The sequence below is a fragment of the Arctopsyche grandis genome, chromosome 3 (genome assembly GCF_051622035.1).
Source record: "Arctopsyche grandis isolate Sample6627 chromosome 3, ASM5162203v2, whole genome shotgun sequence".
NCBI classification, from domain to species: domain Eukaryota; kingdom Metazoa; phylum Arthropoda; class Insecta; order Trichoptera; family Hydropsychidae; genus Arctopsyche; species Arctopsyche grandis.
Window position 1 is genome coordinate 33,254,151 of NC_135357.1, and position 18,655 is coordinate 33,272,805.

General features: G+C 35.7%; 1 protein-coding gene across 1 annotated transcript in view; it reads right to left on the minus strand.

Annotated features, from left to right (window-relative positions):
- The window catches only part of shot (dystonin-like protein short stop), a 288,361-nt gene that overhangs the window by 80,842 nt on the left and 188,864 nt on the right, over positions 1 to 18,655 (minus strand). Inside the window, exons 7-27 of the mRNA XM_077427723.1 lie at positions 17,229 to 17,422; positions 16,964 to 17,049; positions 15,026 to 15,213; positions 14,818 to 14,949; positions 14,561 to 14,730; positions 13,971 to 14,192; positions 13,694 to 13,898; positions 13,398 to 13,621; positions 13,171 to 13,315; positions 12,829 to 12,945; positions 12,627 to 12,751; positions 11,797 to 12,025; positions 11,538 to 11,711; positions 10,282 to 10,374; positions 10,023 to 10,197; positions 7,328 to 7,640; positions 7,124 to 7,244; positions 5,996 to 6,228; positions 5,771 to 5,921; positions 3,585 to 3,668; positions 1,564 to 1,797 (exon numbers count right to left, since the gene is read on the minus strand). Coding sequence (XP_077283849.1) covers positions 1,564 to 1,797; positions 3,585 to 3,668; positions 5,771 to 5,921; positions 5,996 to 6,228; positions 7,124 to 7,244; positions 7,328 to 7,640; positions 10,023 to 10,197; positions 10,282 to 10,374; positions 11,538 to 11,711; positions 11,797 to 12,025; positions 12,627 to 12,751; positions 12,829 to 12,945; positions 13,171 to 13,315; positions 13,398 to 13,621; positions 13,694 to 13,898; positions 13,971 to 14,192; positions 14,561 to 14,730; positions 14,818 to 14,949; positions 15,026 to 15,213; positions 16,964 to 17,049; positions 17,229 to 17,422 — 3,615 coding nt within the window. The remainder of the gene's footprint in view (positions 1 to 1,563; positions 1,798 to 3,584; positions 3,669 to 5,770; positions 5,922 to 5,995; positions 6,229 to 7,123; positions 7,245 to 7,327; positions 7,641 to 10,022; positions 10,198 to 10,281; positions 10,375 to 11,537; positions 11,712 to 11,796; positions 12,026 to 12,626; positions 12,752 to 12,828; positions 12,946 to 13,170; positions 13,316 to 13,397; positions 13,622 to 13,693; positions 13,899 to 13,970; positions 14,193 to 14,560; positions 14,731 to 14,817; positions 14,950 to 15,025; positions 15,214 to 16,963; positions 17,050 to 17,228; positions 17,423 to 18,655) is intronic.

Here is an 18,655-nt window from a genome sequence, read left to right on the forward strand (position 1 = left end):
GCCTACGCGTGTCAGCGTGCAAAACAACAAGGTGTTCGGTGAAAATGTACGATGATGTCACTGTGTCAAGGGGGACCGACGACACAATACCGAAACGCTGATGGAATAAGCAAACCGCCGCAAAACAGTTGCCGAATATCAAACAAACGAGAGAGAGGAAGTCAGAGACGAATGCCAAAAACCAATCGAGACGAGCTAGCTGCCAGATAGCAGGCATAGGAGACGCGTACTAAGGTGGAAATCCGGTATGAGAGATTTTCCCATCATAAATTTCACACTATCAACGATGGAGGAAGTATATTTTCGAAGAATAGACAATAATTGAAGCTTGTTGAATAGTAAACAGCGACTTGGCACTGTTGTACAATTTTAATATTTATTTTCGGTTCATTTGTATATAATATACATGTACATTTGGAATATGTTCAAATTCATATGCAGATATTGGAATTGGTTTTAAGAGAGAAATTGTAACTAGTGTAGTCTGTATACCTGTAAAATGTTTTCATAATTTCGTAGTATAAAACTCGAGCAGAGTGGGGTTCTGAAACTTACCACTTTACCAGCTCAAGTACATAAATATACCTTTTGAATATTATAACGTATAGTAAGAGTTGCTTTCAGCTGAAAATCTGTCATCTATTGTTAGATGGAGAGCTTGAAATATTACTCACAAAGTCACAGATGTATTATTTTACAATTTCTTGGGTACCATGGTACGCAAGTTTGCATAAATATGTACTGAAATTAAACCCAGGAGCATATTATCAATGCTAGAATGGAGTACTTACATATAACTGATAGCTTTAAAGCTCCATAGTATTATATGTATATACCTGTATATAAAAAAATCTGGAAATATGTTTTTTCTTAAGATATAATGGTCTATATTTCTATGTAATGTTCAACATTTATTGATACTGCCCTATTCTGGCTCAATTTTTGGAATGGTTTTGTATCAATATGACTTTAAATCTTTATCTTTCATTTCACTCCAGTTTTTAGATAACCTAAGAGCGCCCGAGAGATTTGAAATGATGCTCGTGATGAAACAATAACGTGTGCAATATTCAGTAGATAGAAAAATACACTAAACCCAGAACTTTTTCAAATTTCAATAAAAAAAAAATTGCAGACAGAAAAACAATACAAATAATCTAACCCAACTTATTTATTACTAAAATACACATACGATGCAAAAAGATCAAAGCAACTAGACAAAAGTCATCGTCGTTTTAAGCCGTTGACGCCAGACATCATCATCAATCAATAGCGGCGTCGGCTACATTATATTAACACACGTTAATGGCATTTTTTCCGCATACATTTACGTGTATGCACCGGGAAAAAAAGCTGTCGATGTGACCTTGAGCTGATGAAGACTTACGCCGCACACGAAAATTTAAAAAACGACCTTTGTTCGACGACAACAGCTAGAGCACCCCACGCGAACGCGTCCTCGACATTACAACTGGTTATCGGAAACAATACCTAACCCTGATCATTCATCAAACTTCAACTCCATTCACACACAGCCTTGTAAATAAACAAACAAACACTCACCAATGTGACGATATCTCCGGGGTTAGCCGCCGCTATCCTCCTCAGCCTCTCGTAGAGGAGATCCAACAGCCGTTGATGGCCGCCGTTGAGCTGGTCGAGTTGTCTCGCCACAGCTTCAGCACCGGTGTCTATTTGATCTGCCTCGCTCTTCTTCTTCGGCGTTTTGATATCCATCGAAGGGTGCACTTCTTCGCACAGCCACTCGGCATACCGTTGACACCGTGACGAATATATCTAGTGTTAGGTGATTCGGCAGCACCGAACAGGTGCAAATTGTTAAATGTTAATAATGATATTGTTAATGTCTATTTAATTTCTATGTCCGAGACGAGTGCGAAGATGCAAAATATTAAAAGAAATTTTGCATATTCATTCCGACTCGCGCGTATAATCAATTATAAAGTGCATTTTTATACAAAGTGTTACATAGCTATTTATACTGCCGACTTTCTGATGACTCGTTAAGTATTTTACAAATGTTTCGATTGAAAAATCTTCAAGAAAGTAGACATCGATTAATTATATTAATAAATATTGTAGCTATTAATACGAATTACTGTCATTAAATGCCTTTTAATTAATTATAATAATATAATTAAAAATAATAACTAATAATAATAATAAAACATACTGAATACGCTTTCATATCATACATTCGGCTGGTGAAATATTTCTTATATAATAAACCCCACAGAAATTATTACAATGCTTATTTTCATCTCTGCAACATTCATCTATCATTCAATGGAAAAAACAAAGCGACACAAAATGAAACATATTAGAAAAAACATGCAAAAAAGAATGACCGCAAGCCAAAAAAACTCCAATAAAAACATTTCAATTTATTCGACTTTTTCAAGCGAAACGGTTTAATCATTTTTTAAAACGAAATTTTACTGTAATTGCCTTAATAAAATGATAACTTTTATCTGATAAAGCCTATATGTAACGGATTAAGTTTGTTTTTGTAAATAAAAATGTAACGCAAAAAGATAACTGTTGATAATATACACGTATTAAACATTACCAGTGTTCTAAGAATACAAAATTAATTTTGAATTTCTGAAATTTGCATATCATCAAGTATGATCACTTTTACTTATGTATTGGTTTTAAGAAAATTACTCATGCCAATGCAGATATGTACAAAACAAAATTTACAACTATAGAACCTTATATGGACTTGAGCGAGGTCAAAAATTTAAGCTAATAAATTCCAACCATAATAAACATAAGAAAATGACGCTATAAAATATGGTTACTAGGAATTGAAATGAATTATTAATCATCGGTATCTTTCAAGTTGCAATTTCATGCATCGTACGACTAGTTTTGAGTCTTAACCATTAAATTTTAAAAAACAACAGCTCAGACTATTAAAAACTCAAGATCACGAACCCAAGCTTTGATAAGATGAAATGAAGCAACTGCCTAAAGAAACTCTTATTCATTGAACATGCATCATCCACCAAAATTACCACTCATGACAAACCATGCCCGCATCAGGCATCGAACAAAGCATTCAGTAAACAGTATATCCGAAGCGGCACAACTAAATGTTAACATAAGCGTATCGAAGCTCGTTAGTAATCAAAAATATAATACATGCATTAAAACCCAACTGCGGATAAAATCAAAAACTAAAAATAAAAAAAACATCTTTCACCATAATATATACAGTAAAATATAGAACCCACCACTTAAAATTAAAAACAAAAACATACAGATAAACACAATGGAGAAAATAAAACTTGCACCATGCTGATGAATGATTATCATCCTCCAAAAAAAACAACACCAAAAGTCCGGAACGATGAAGGCTAAAAGGCTCAATACAACAAACAATGCAGTAAAAGCGTCTGTGAGGCGACATCTCATCATACTCTCTCACATTTTTAACACTTTCATCTCATTCATCTGAGCTTATACATAATACAGAGGTATGTATGTGTACATTGAACCGACGATCGAATCGTTGGATCTCGTCATCGTCGGTTGAATGTCCGCTGTTTGATAATTACCTTTGACTCTCTAATGAACCGTCCGCCGTCGGCGTTCACCTTTTCGATTTTAGGTGTCCTCTCGACAACGCTATTGAGCAGATTCTGCAAAAACCGCCGGTCACGATAGTGTTAGAATATTATAATATTAAACAAAATACATACATTGTTAAACACTTCATTAATTTCAATTCAAAATAGTTGCAACTTCAATTATGTATGTCATTTCAAATCTTAACATTTTCGTTATAAAACACCAGATAGAATACCAAAGTAATTACATACTAGTTCAGATCTATCCCGTTTATTAAAGTTTTTGAAATATATTACCCAATTCTAAAACTTTACCAAAAGAGCTTATTAGAATATCAAATTTTTTATTGCTACTATAAATGTAATATAAGATTTAATTTTGCTATCAAAATTCTATTTTAACCGTTTGCCCGCGGCCGTCTTCTATGGAAGCTTTGGGCGACAAGTCTGTAGCGCGGCTGTCTTCCATAGAATTTCTGAACTTTGCACGGGATTTTGAGCCTCATATGCGCCTATTTCAACTGTTTTAAGGTTCAAAATTGGTTGAATATATTACTGAGAGTTGAATGCCATCTATTCAATTTGCTTAAAATGAATATATACCAGTCAAAATTAGTTTTATGTGGAACCATACTGAAACCTCGTTTATGTGACGTCACGTCTGTTGAACAATGGCCACGATACGTCTCAATTGTATGAAGAATGATTATTTGACAATTAAGCCAAAACTACGAGATATATTATGTATTTTATTGTTTAAAATAATACTTTATGTGTTAATTAACATATCTGGTTACTTGAGTAAATATTAAAATCTGTATTTAAGGTCGAAAACTCGATTGCCAAATTCGCGAAAAAGGTGCCGCGTACAGGGCTTGTTCGCTATATTTATTACCGCGGGCAAAAGGTTAAAATTGGCAGATATTCAGTTAATAAATCAAATGACAGCCACGACAGGTGATTATAACTCTACTTAAAAATGTTCAATCTATCATATATAATGAACATATTGAAATTACAACTGTTTTTAATGTAAATATACTACAAAACTACTAATTAGTATAACTTTTGAATATATATGATATTATACTTTTATATTGTATCATAGATATAAACGTATTTCAATTATTAAATATGAATGTAATATAATATGTACAGGTGCTAACTTTCCATGATCCAAAAAATAATGTGGAAACGTACAAAATATTCCCATACTACAATCCAGGTTAACTTAAGTTAATCAAATAACACATAAACTGTGTAACATATTAAAAATATCCCACATGTGATTTATTTCGTGATAATTTTTAGTACTGTTCCGATGAATTATAATGTACTATAAATTCCACTATTTATAGTGAACATGCATATTATATTATATATATATATATATATATTGTAAGACTTGTGTATACGAATCTATAAACACATTTACATATGTATTTGCATTTAGAAGTCTTAATTGATTTTATATTTCCTTGTATGATGTAATAGATTCATTTACATGAGCCTCCACGTACATTATATTATAAGACCAATATTAAAATAACTCGTGTACTTGGTGTATAGACAAATTTGCAAAATTCTTGTGTACTATATATATAATTGAGGATTGACTATACACTCTGCGATCGGATTAGATCACAGGTATGTGCGTTCTCCAGGTTATTTATTAAACTAACTACATCTTTACAGTTATTGTTAAATCTTGAGCCGCCCATATACGGTCAAAATATTAATAAGTTTGCTACTCAAATACGATGTGAGCAGTATGACATACCAACGTATTATTGTTATTGTTTATTTTATAAATATATATGTATATTACAAAGTGCAAAGATTATTTATTTTTTAGAATGGAAGTAAAAATCTTCAAAATTGTACCTGAAACGTACATTTTTCAGTCGGTCAAACGATACTGTCTAAATTGTACTTAATACATTTCCTGAAAATAGTCTTATTTACACAAAAACAAAAGCGCATGCCGTTTAAATCATAAAAAATTAAACAAAAACTGCATCCAATGCTGAAAATTAGCTGAAATAGTCTAAAATCGAATTAATTCAAACTTAAATCTAGCATGATCCGGAGCGATGCTGATCTGCAAGCAAGGTCTAATTCTGAAATATGAATAGATCAATGCAAAATCAAGTGACTCCACATGGAGGACTTACCCTGGTTTGATCGAGTTGTTCTTTCGGCTTAATCTCGGTCGGTATTTGAGTCTGCAACTTCGTGTAAGCGTCGTCAATCCATTCAGCCTCCTTCTGAAGACCAGCTTGATAGTTCTTCATAAGACTGTAAGCGGCCTCACAACTGCGTAACCTATAACACATAACATTACATTAAAACCTGTACATCGTCACCCAAAAGTACATATATCGTCATTTAAAGAATACCTGTCGACGAGTTGTCCGCAGACATTACTCCAGCGAGTGTTCAATTTCTCCAAGTCACGATCCATACGTTCCATGTCGGCGTGCTTTCCACTGCGAGGAAGTGAAGCATGCGGAAGAGCTGACCGAGACCTGTCGACGATTCTACGACAGTTGTCAGCGTCATCGTTGAGCTGATCCATGAGGATCTGTTGTTGACTAACAGCCGTCTGCATGCGCAGCAAGTCTTCATGAATCTATCAAAAATATATCACATGTAAAATAATATACACCAAAGCCTAGAGTATTACATTCATAGATATAGAATACCATAGATACGCCCTGACGCTCTAAGCCGATCACCCTGTTGGACCATGCACACACAAAAAAAAGTACAGATCATGCACACTCTCTCTCATTAACTAGTTAGCTTCTAAGTAGGAAGGTCGATTGACATTTTTCGAAAATGCCAACGTGTTCAGTGAAATTGTGTTACAATTACTCAAGAAAACATAAAAATCGGATGGCATCACACATCATAAGTAAGAATTAATATATAATGTCTTCAATTATAGTAGTATTTTAACATATAATGAAATATCGGCGCGATGTATGTATTGATGGAACAGCGGTCGACAACCTGGGTGTCACTAAATGCACGCGTATATCTTGTTGGCACTGAAGGAAATTCAGAAATCGACATTAAGTTTAAAACTACAAACAATGAACTAAATATTTAAGTGTCAGCTTTAAAATTGATCCTTGTGGAAGTTACTAATGTTTAAATATTGTAATAGTTAATGATGGTTTTATTATAGTAATATACATTTGTAGTTTAATATAGTGTGTATAGCTATATTTTTTATTCTTAATATGGCTTTATTAGTTTGGTTTACTGTCACGCGGAGTGTCCAATAAAATAAAGTTATAAATAAAATAAAACTTCAGTGCATGTACATATACATAAACTGGTTGCTGACCACTGCCGACCGCTGCGTTTCTTCCTTTTTTTTTACCACTTCCCCGCTAGTTAAACCCCCCGCACCCCTCAGTTAGTGGCAACAAGATCTCCAATGAAATTTGTATGTAATGGCATATCTAGGTTATTCTACATCTATGATAACATGCTATAAACTTGACAATATAACATACGTCTTTGAGAAGTTCGGCATCGTTGGGCAAATCACTGTATTGTGCAAGTTTCAATTCAAACTCTGATATGGCCGAACTGTTCTCGTCCACTCCGGTCAGAACGGTCTCCAAGCATTTCAGACTGCAAATAAAATTATATACATAGTAAGCAGGTGCATAAACAACTAGACAATTATATGAAGTGAATAAATTATATGAAGTTACCTTTCGACGTATAGATTAGAAGTCGACCACATGTTGTTCCATTTGTCCATGAGTTTGTCGAGTGATTTTTTCATGGCTGGAGTCTTCAGAGCAATACCTCTGAAAGTTTCCTGGACGGCGTCAATATCTGAAGCCAGACCACGTGCCCTACCTTCCCAATCGGCATGCTCTCGAGCGCAACGTTCGAGGGCGATCAGATCCCGAGGAGCGGCAGCAGCCACACGCTCGTGCAACTGCCGTTCCAATCTCGACACGGCTTCATTGACAGACGACGACTGTTCGCTGAAGATACGGGCAGCTTGCTTCGATTCCTCTGAAAAAGTCAATTCGAAAACGTCAATACAAATGTGTGTGCGAAAATTTCAGTACAAATTTTCAAAATTCACCTCCACGTCGATCGTTCCGGGAGAAAAATACTTTTTTGATCTTTTTCATGGTAATATTGAAAATGTGTCGGCGTAAAATGGAGCAGACGACACAAAAGGAACGCGAACCTCGGTCAACTGAACTGACCCGAACTTTATATCAACAATGTAATTGAGTGTGGGTTTCTACAACGGCAGAAATTGTGCAACAAAAACAAACTATACGGCGGAAAAACGATTGTTGCGACATATGAAGGGTTAAGAGGTGGATTTGTATGTGAAAGTTTCAATTTTAAATCAATTAAACGATACAGTTTAATAGATTTAACCTCTTTTCTGAATATATTAAAGTATGGACATTATATACAATATAATACTATATCAAAAACAGACGGCTTTACTTGAACTAAAATTCATATATAAAAATCAATTCCGAAATATTTTACTAAGACATTTATTGAATCTACATGATTGTATTTTATAATATTACTAGTGTTTTTAACCGGCTTCGCTCGGTATGTGCAATATAAACCGCTTAAACATGGCCAATCTAATAGTAAACATTTCATTAAATTTATTTGTATAGTTTTATTTTATTTAAATTTATTTGAATATTCATTTTTGTTTTTCTACGAACCAACAATAGTCACATACAAAGTCTCTTTCGAAATTATATATTAAGAAGATAATACTGGTGCGTTAAAAGATATGTAAAATTTGTTGGAGATGCTTTAACACATTCAGCCCGGCGCATGATTTCATACATTTGCCCATGTGGCGGCACTGTCACGCGTATCCGCACCCAATTACGCGTGACGGCATTTAATCATTTTATATAATGAGTTGTCCCTAAATCTTTAGAATTTTAGTGTTGGGGTGCTCAAGGAAGTGGAACCGTAAAATTATTGACTGCTATAGCACTATCCGCATGGCCACTGGTGGTACACGCCGGGTTGAACGTGTTAAGCCGATTTTTTGCCTATATACACCTAAATATAAAAGTTTAAGTCCATCCACTGTAGGAAAACACTTACATGCTGTCCGTTACACCCAATCTCGACCAATCCTTTCGCACGTAGAATGTTCTATTGTATTTACGAAATGCTATTGGTCGAGAGGCGGTGTAAGAGACAGCATGCAAGTGTCTTCCTACAGCGGGCCAACTATAATCCTACATATTTTTCAATTTCAATCAAATAAAATTTTCCGCAGTTACCAATGGGCCCACACATACATATATAAACTATTATATTTACTACATAATTTCAAGTAACAATTAAAAAATACTTATAAAATTCAAGATACATAGAATTACTACCCACATCCGATCAATAAATGTTGGTCATATATTCAAGGACAAGATACTAAAATCAGCATACTGTGTAGTCATAAACTTTACGCATGTATGTACTACATATAAAACGATCAACCACAATTAAAATACAGCATTTTTATTATTTTAATCATCATTTCAGCCTATCTCGTTAAAAATAATAATAATAAAAACCAACAGAAATAAGATTGCGAAACACCTCTAGCACCCCGAGACAAAAATAACACAACTTTCTCGGATAAGAGAGCAATGCCGTGTCGCTAAAGTGACAAAAACAATAAATGATTCATTGCTTTACACATGTCACAAGTGCCAGACGCCACATAAAAATAGACGTGACATTATGACAGTGATGTAAGTACATTGTGTGACCCCCTACGCTTAAATCAGCTATTTAAACGACTAAGGGCAAATCAATTTAAAAGTAAAAAAAATACCCGAGCCCGCTAAAACCAGCTGTGATTGCCGAACTATAAAATCCCACACCCAGATAAGTTTAAATCGCCTTAAAAAAAAACAGGATATACTTCTTAGTCGGTCAAAACAATTCGATATATAAATATAACACTTAGGATTATTGATATTGCGAAAGAAGCAATTGGATGTAATAGATTGTAAGTGAATGATAAGGGTTAAAAGTAGAAAGCAATGTATGTATTGTCGTTACGTTCAAATTAAACTAGAGAGATACTATAAATACTATATGTATGATTTAAATCATCTGACTGCATGATCTATCTGCCGTATGACATAGCAGTACCAAAATAGTTTTTTTATAGTCTTTTACAATTGGCAAAATTGCATTCAATCAATGATCCGAACTGAACATTCCTCATATGCCGTAAAAGACTAATAGTTCTGCACGACACATGTCTATCATTACATCTCATTACTCTCTATAAATGGAACGAAAGATTTCGAACGACACAAAAATGCTTTAACGCAATTATGTAATTGTCGGTACAATTGAATAATTGGTAAATTTGTCGTTACGTACCTTCGGCTCTAGCTCTACGCTCGAAGTCGTCGAAGAGTTTATTGACGTCGTCCATCTCGCGTCTGAGTCTTCGCAGTTGAGGGTCTCCGGGATCTCCCTCGCGCAGCAGCTTCTCGGCGTCTTCGTTGAGCGCGCGGCGGATGGCTCCGCGTTGTTCCGATCCCATGGCCAAGAACTGGAGTCGCACAATGTTCGGAATTAATACGTCGCAAATTAAAACTCAATATTGTATTATAACGATAAAATACATTAGAATTACCTGAGCGAGGTCCCATCCTTTGACTACTTTGATGGTTGCAAAAATCATATTTTGTCGCATGCGTAGTTGCTTGCGTTGCCACAAAGCTAATAACTGCAAATTATATAAAAGTGTCATTTTAAAAAGCTGCTTTGCAACGATTCGCCTTCTATTACTCTTGGTATTAATTATGCAAATGTAACTTAAATAAAAGCAATGTTGTTTGAAGTTAAATAGGCCTACTACTCATAGAGCTGTCAAATTGGACTCATCTCCTCAGCTGATCGGCAATCATATTACGATATGATTGACAGTCAGATGATATAATTAGTCGACGTGTACATGTACAGTTGAAGTGTATCTTCCAGTTGTAATATATTTTGACTTCTGGGAATATATTTTATCTAACCTGGTACCAACTAAAGTTATAGCTAATGTGTATTTTCAGTTGTAGTATATTTTGACAAGTTCGAATATATTCCGCCTAACTCACGTAAGTTGATTCATATGGCGAATTACATTCCAACTGGTCAAAATATATTACAACTGAAAATACTGTTCAACTATAAGTTGGCACCAGCTAAGATTAGGTTTTCAAGAAAACGTCATTCGACTGGTAAATTGAGTTGGTAAGTCACATTTTTGTTTTGAACACATTCTTAGATTTATCGTAATACGGTACGCATTACCTTTATTCGTAATACTTAGCAAATATTAACGCATTATTCGATTCTAAAACATCAAAGCTGTCAAAATTCAACTGTTATATTACAACTGGCGCACATTGTTGAAAGTATATTTGCGCTTTTAGAAATATAATTTACTAGTTGAATTGTATTCGAATATGAATGACATAAAACGCCAGTTGGAACATATTACAACTGAAAATACACTTCGACTGTAACATACATATATAACAATGCTTATTTCTAAATGAATACACATGTAGCTTACGTTAAATATAATACAATTAGCTAGAGGTTTTAAGTCGGTTATAAATATAGTCTAGTAGATACATACATATATGAGATAAGGAAATTCTCAAAAGCAATACATAACTTGCTTAAACCTGAAGGATTCTCATTTATTTATTTGGATATTATAACAACTCTCATGAGCATTGAACTTGATAGATATAGATCTTCTCGCTGATGCATACGGAAAGCAGAGCAAGTAAACGATATAAAAACTCACCGTCTCACGCATGATATACTAAATTAAATATGCACTGCAAATAGCAACTGACTCTTTCGGGAACAATGAAAAAATATAAAAACCTTATCATAACGGTGTTGGAGTCCTTGAGCAGATTCGACTGCTTCTTGGCAAGGGGGTGGCAGAGCCAAAGCGGCTGCTGGCACGTGAGCTTCACCAGCTCCGGTGCGCACACGCCATCTACTACGTCCAGACACATCTACCACACTACAAGAGCCACCTTTCTCCAACGATACCTAAAATAGACATAAAAACACATCATAACCAAAGCTAAAAATGATATTATATTTGAAGATAATCTACGTAAAGATTGGAACTTACACTGCCGCTATTGTAGGCACATACGGCAACAGCCTTCAGTGGTCTAGTCACGGGTTGTTTTCGTTGTTTGATCGGGTATATAGTTTCGGCCTTAGCGACGAGCCTGCCTACAGCCTCACCGCGTAGATTCAACTCCTCACGTAACTCTTGCATACCTCGGAGCAATTGTTCGCCCTGATCGAGCGTGAATTCCGATTGGGAGAAGGTCGTGTTCAGTATTTCTTCACGTCTATAAACGAATATTATTAAGTTCAGTTTACATGTACAATGAGTGATTTTACCCCTTTGCCCGCGGCAATAAGTATAGCGAACAAGCCCTGTACGCGGCACCTTTTTCGCGAATTTGGCAATCGAGTTTTCGACCTTAAATACAGATTTTAATATTTACTCAAGTAACCAGATATGTTAATTAACACATAAAGTATAATTTTAAACAATAAAATACATAATATATCTCGTAGTTTTGGCTTAATTGTCAAATAATCATTCTTCATACAATTGAGACGTATCGTCGCCAATGTTCAACAGACGTGACGTCACATAAACGAGGTTTCAGTATGGTTCCACAAAAAACTAATTTTGATTGGTATATATGAATTTTAAGTAAATTGAATAGATGGCATTCAACTCTCAGTTTCAAATTCAACCAACTTTGAACCTCAAAACAGTTGAAATAGGCGCATGTAAGGCTCAAAATCCCGTGCAAAGTTCAGAAATTCTACATACTTGTCGCCCAAAGCTTCCATAGAAGACGGCCGCGGGCAAACGGTTAAGTTACATATAATCAAAATGGCGTTTTGGGCATTTCGTTTGATTTCACAAATACTCACTTCACGATCCATTTCTCGCCTTCTTTCACTTCTTGGAAGAATTTATGGTATTCGGTGGTGTATTTCAAATGTGCTTCGAGACATAGCGTAAGTTGTAATAACCATGCCCATTGAGATTGCATCACCTGTAATAATATAAAATAGTCAAATTACATTCGTAAGTATGTCATATAATATCATAAAAGATGCAAAAAAAACAGACTTGTAAGTGTGATTCAATGGTCTTGGAGGCCGCGTGATGCTGAGAAATTAGAGCTTCTCCTCGGTCGATGACTGAACTGAATTGAAGTTCTCGTTTCTCTATAGATGACATCAATTGCTGCAATGAAAAAAATATGCGTTACTTATGTATTTTTGAAGTAATGTTAAACACACAAGTTTTGGGTTTAGTTACTAGACCTAAACCGGTATGACTTTTAATATATGTATGTATACTACTACGTCAGAACTAACCTCGTTTCCATTTCCGAATGAATGCTTGTAAAAATTAATAATTGATATAATTCTAGAATGTAAAAGTTAATATACAATTTAAAGCACTTACTTCATAGTATTCTTCAATGGCAGTCAAATTGATATGAGGATCAGCCCAATCCCTTGAAATTTCAATCTGTTCCTTTTCGGTGAGCCAATTCAACTCGGCTGAAGCCGATTGAAGGAATTCTTGCAAAGTATCCAAATCGGATATTCTAAAAAATAAATCATATTCAAATAAGACTTTTGGAGATGAACATGCATATTTTTCATCCGAATATGAACGAAAATCTATACCGCTTAGTAGAAGTCGATAATAATTCAGCGTAGAGCTTCTGCAATTGACCGAGATGTTGATTGTACAAAGCCAACTCCTCGCCATTGAAGTTAGACCTGGCCTCGACGCATTGTTCGACTCTCGAATGGAATTGATCAATCGTCTTATGTTCTCGCTGGTGTCGATCGAGTTCTTGTTGAACTGTCGGTAAATCGGATCCATAGTCCGCCTCGTGAAGTTTTTTCTATAAAATACATAAAGAATCATAAATAAATCCAAATCTACGAACAAGTGTACACGTGAAGGTGATACTAACTAATCGTTCACGACACCATTCCGAGCACTCCATCAGATGAGTGAAGTGTGCGTTGGTGTCAGCGACTCGAGTCTCCAAAACGGTTCGAGTCTCACGGCGGACCGTCGTTTGTTGTACGGGCACGCTTATTCCTCCTAATCGTTGCACCACACGGCTCTGGAAGCTTGTGCGCAAGCTCAGCCAACGTTGGTGAACAGTGGTAACTCTGAAAACCAAACGAATATAAGTACGTACTCTCCCGCAGAAGTGAAATTGAAAGTGTTTCCGAGATGCCAACCTAGCGTGTAAGTCATGCGTTTGACTGTATCGTCCGTCTCTCAATTGTTGCACGTCCTGGAACATCTCTTGGATCACGGCGTCCGTGCTGCGCAAGGCGCTTTCAATTTGCTCGGCTGCCATTTTGGCCTCGGTGGGGTGTGCCCCACGATCCAATCGTCGAGACTCCGATTCTATGCGACGCTCCAGCGTATCCAAGTTAGCGTCTGTTTGCTTGATCTCTCTGGAATTTCGTTATTAATAATGAGTAATGCATACGGAAGAGGAAATTCAATATAATTAAGCAACGATATTGATGATGTATGCACCAAATGTACGTCATCGTTGACAATGTGAATAGTTGACCTTGAGTGTTGAAACATTACAAAGTATTTTGGGAATGTAAAGGAAATGTATTAAATTAGGTTTAGTCGGGGCTATAACTGGACATCCTTGAGCTAATGCAATATTTAAAGTTTGTAGTACTTATTTTCAAGCCCCATGTTGTACATACGTGTTTTTTATCTAATTTTGCATCTTATCCCAAGATGAGATTTGTCAGAATTGTTATTTTTATCAAATAGACTAACGAAAATTGAAATGAAATATAACCTATGAACTTTTTCAGCAAGACGTTGAAGTCTTTCAAGTCGTCTAATTTCTTCTTGGATATCACGTTCGCGTTCTTGATGCGCCAACATCAATCTATTCCAATTTTGTTCCAATACTTCAGGCCTCAATTCAGGCTCAATATCGCACTCGCCCATGGATTCAAAATATTTCTAAAAAAAAATACAAAAAACAAATGAAAACATCTCTAATACATTTAACATATGTACAGTACAATAAAAAAAGTGGTAAAAAGAAACCTCAAGTTCTCTATAGACGTGTTGCAACTTTTGCTTTTCTCGTTGTTTTGGAGGCACTTCTTCATTCCTAAACCTTTGTGATTCATTCAGCAGCTTCTTCATCTCAATAAGAGTGGACGGGAACGAACGATCCTACAATGAAACAATCCGTTTAATAATAATTCAAACACCATGATATATACAGAACACTTTTAATCCGACACTGTACCTGCATATGGACCGCTTTCTCTCTTATCCACAGATGTAAAGTGGATGCAAGCTCACGATATTGAGTGGCACGAGTCTGAGCTTCCATATCATACAATGGGTGCATGCTAGGAGGCTCCGGGAACACATCGTACAACGACGAAATGTACGTGATGAGAGACTTCTCATCGGGTTCGTGAGTGTCGACATCTGAAACGAAACAGATCACCGATTGAATAAATCCAAACACCTGTCAACCTGTTAGGATTCTCATTGTCAAAAACAATGGACCGTTTGCACTACGCTTGAACGGGCGAGAACAATCCTACACTAAAATCAATCAAAACGAATTATATAAGAGCAAAACGAAAGTCGCAAACGAACATCGGATGATCAAACCGCTGGCAAATAAGACAATGCGAAAAATTGCATACCGCGGATGTGCAAATGTTCCTCGGAACAATGGCGATTTTGTGAACACCTCGCTTATTGCAAGATGTAATTGCCATCGGTCCCCTTGTTTTACAACTCACGTGAGCACTTTAGCGGGTGCCCACCCAAGCGTAATAAGATGTGACAAACGGATGTGATTCTAAAACACGTTCAATTACTCGTGTCATTGTTGATTGTGCAATTTGAGGTATAAATAACATGCTTGTTTGCATCTTGAAGGCGTCTCGTTACAAATCAATCAAACTGAGAGAAGTATAACTGTTTCAATTCAATAATATGAGTTACTTTAGATATAAAGAGAGTGTAAGATATGAATGCAATTTAACTCGAATTTTATTTTTACAAGGAGTTCAGTACATATCTGTAGGAATATAGCACGACTTGTGCTATTACGAATCAAAACCTGTGATCTCATAAATTTCACACTAATCATCGTCGCTCCTGTACAGATATGCATAACTCAAGAGCAACGACCCCTTCGACCATTCCAGAAGAAAGAGTTCATCGCTCGATCGTAAAACGAACGAAACCCAACAGTAATGTCATCAGGATACCCTAGCACGTGTCTGAAAAGTCATTAACGCGTGGCACATGCCCGCATTCTCAAACGAACGACGTCCTGACGCTGACCCCATAAACCACACGTATACCGAGCACGCGCCTCGAAAATAGGTCAACACGTGTCTCTAACGCACGTGTCCTGGAAACGAAGACAAAGCATTTACACGCGGCACGCTCCAACCCAGAACGTATATAAAGCGACACAGCAGCTCCCAACACCAGAGTGAACCTCTGGAGTTCAACCAGATCACTTCTCCGAAGCGCAACCTCTTCGTATATACAATAACCATTGTAACGATTGAAAAAAAATAAACGATCCTCTTACAAACACAAACGGTGTTTTCTTAGACCGGGACACGGTCAACACACCTGTCCCGCGTACTAAATATCCATTTACAAATGGGCTTAAGTTCTGTATAAATAATCGAATCTCTGACACTTTTTGTATGCAATTTAGTGATAGTATTATCAATATTGTTTTTATATTGAAAAAAATATTCATGAAGTTGCAGTAGATAAAATATTAATCGTATGGTTGAGTCTTTTTTGCAGAGCTATGAATTGAATGTGTATATCGCTCATAAATAAGAAAAGAATCTCAAGTGAGATCAAATGGACTCCAAAATCATTTTTAAAGTGTTAAATGACAGACAAGTCAGTGTGCTTTCAAATATTGGCAGAAATTAATAATGTTTTACAACAGCCAATGATGTAAAGAGGACATGGCATTGTAAGAAGAAGATGAATAATATAAAGATTGATACAAATATTGTTTTTTCGTTGAAAGTACATAAGATGTCTTAATGGAAGTTATCCAAAATTGATTCTAAGCCTTGTCCATACATAATTGATCAATCTACCGGTATTTCTAAGTGAAATTTTAGTATAAAAAGACTTTACAAATTGTTTACAACGGAATTAATGGAACAAATAAACTAATATATACCTTCTGGATCGAGAAGTCGAGTAACGCCATACTCTTTCTCAACCACATGGAAAGCTGTCTCCAATCTTTCACGAACATGATGATTTCTGAAACAATACAATGAAACAAATAAGCACCACAATTAAAGCGATCCTAATCTAAATTCTCGTGGCCGATGATACAATGCTCGTTCAAGATTATATATAGTCCAAGTTGAAAGTCGCACGGCTCGGGTTTGATTAAAAAGATGACTTGCATCATTAATTTGTGAAATATGATATAATACCTGATGTTGCGCCAGTCGATGAGATCTGGTCGGTTGCGATGGATGAGAGCATTGAATGCCAGTCCGTCTCTCCAGGACGATGTGAAGTCGTTGACTCTGACTCCGGGATATTTGGCCGTGGACCGACGAGCCCATCTGAGCAGAGCCTCTCGGGCTGTCACGTTAGGCTCCTGTCCCACTACAATGTCGGATATCTGGAAAAAATAGCATAAAATTGAAATTAGTGAGGAAAAACGGCAGGAAATAAATGGGTGGTGTTCAGTTGTGAAGCCTTGCAAGTTCACAAGTGGATTTACCGCTGAACGGACTTGAGCATTATTAAAACAGCACAGCTTAAATGTATCAAGTTATGGAGAGGTACTTGTCTCATTCATAGCATTAGAAGTATAACAATTATGCGAACAGTACTTGATAATAATATATAAACAGTATAAACCTGTTAAAAAGTTGTTCAATTTCAATATACTATGTAGTATGAGTACAATTCAAAACGAAAACAATATGTATTTTGAACATATGTATATATCGTTTAAAATCCAAAATAATATCGTATTAAATTTTTATAAACTTTCTTTGGCCTTCTCAAATTCTGTATTTAATTTATTTTTGTTGGTCTGTTAAATACGTATGAGTGATTAAAGAAAAACTGTTTTCTTTTCTTTAAACTTAATCAGTAGCATAGATCAATAGCTATCGTGTAATGCTTTCAAATGAGTGGTCACGGGTTAAATCCCAGGCCTGGTGCTGCCGACTAGACCTTGGATATGTGACTCCAGGTCGATCAGTTTGTCAATTTATCCGATTGAAACCTTGCAACCTTGTCCTATTGTCCTATAATCTCGAATTTCTGATTTATAAAATGATGCAAATTTTTGTCAAATTTATCCATAGATGTCTCTATGATGCTCTGTAAATGTATTTATCAATCTTTATAAATGATCAAGAAGGTGCATTGGGGTTAACCTACAAGGCCTTTCTAGTGCATACATATAAATGTACAAAAATAAAATAGATTCACTAGTTAGGCAATGAAAAAAATGTCCATTTTTAATCGTATGATAAACAGCAACATAGCCAGTGGTTAGCGTATAATTCTATCAACTGAGAGATAATGGGTTCAATCCCTGGCCTGGTATTACTGGCCAGAACTTGAATATATGTATGTGACTCCAGATCGATCGTTTTCTATCAGAGTTTGCTGATTTATCTGATTTCATTGTTGAAACGGTTCCAAACAAGTTGGCAGACTATCCTCATTTGTCAGCATTATTTGAATATATTTTTAAACTTATAATAATAATGTTATAAATTTATATTCTAACAGAGTGGTTTCAGTTTGGAATAGTCTTCCCAACGGTTTAGTAACCTCTAATAATATTAATATTTTTAAGAATAAACTTGATACTTTTTTTAAAACCAAAGGATTT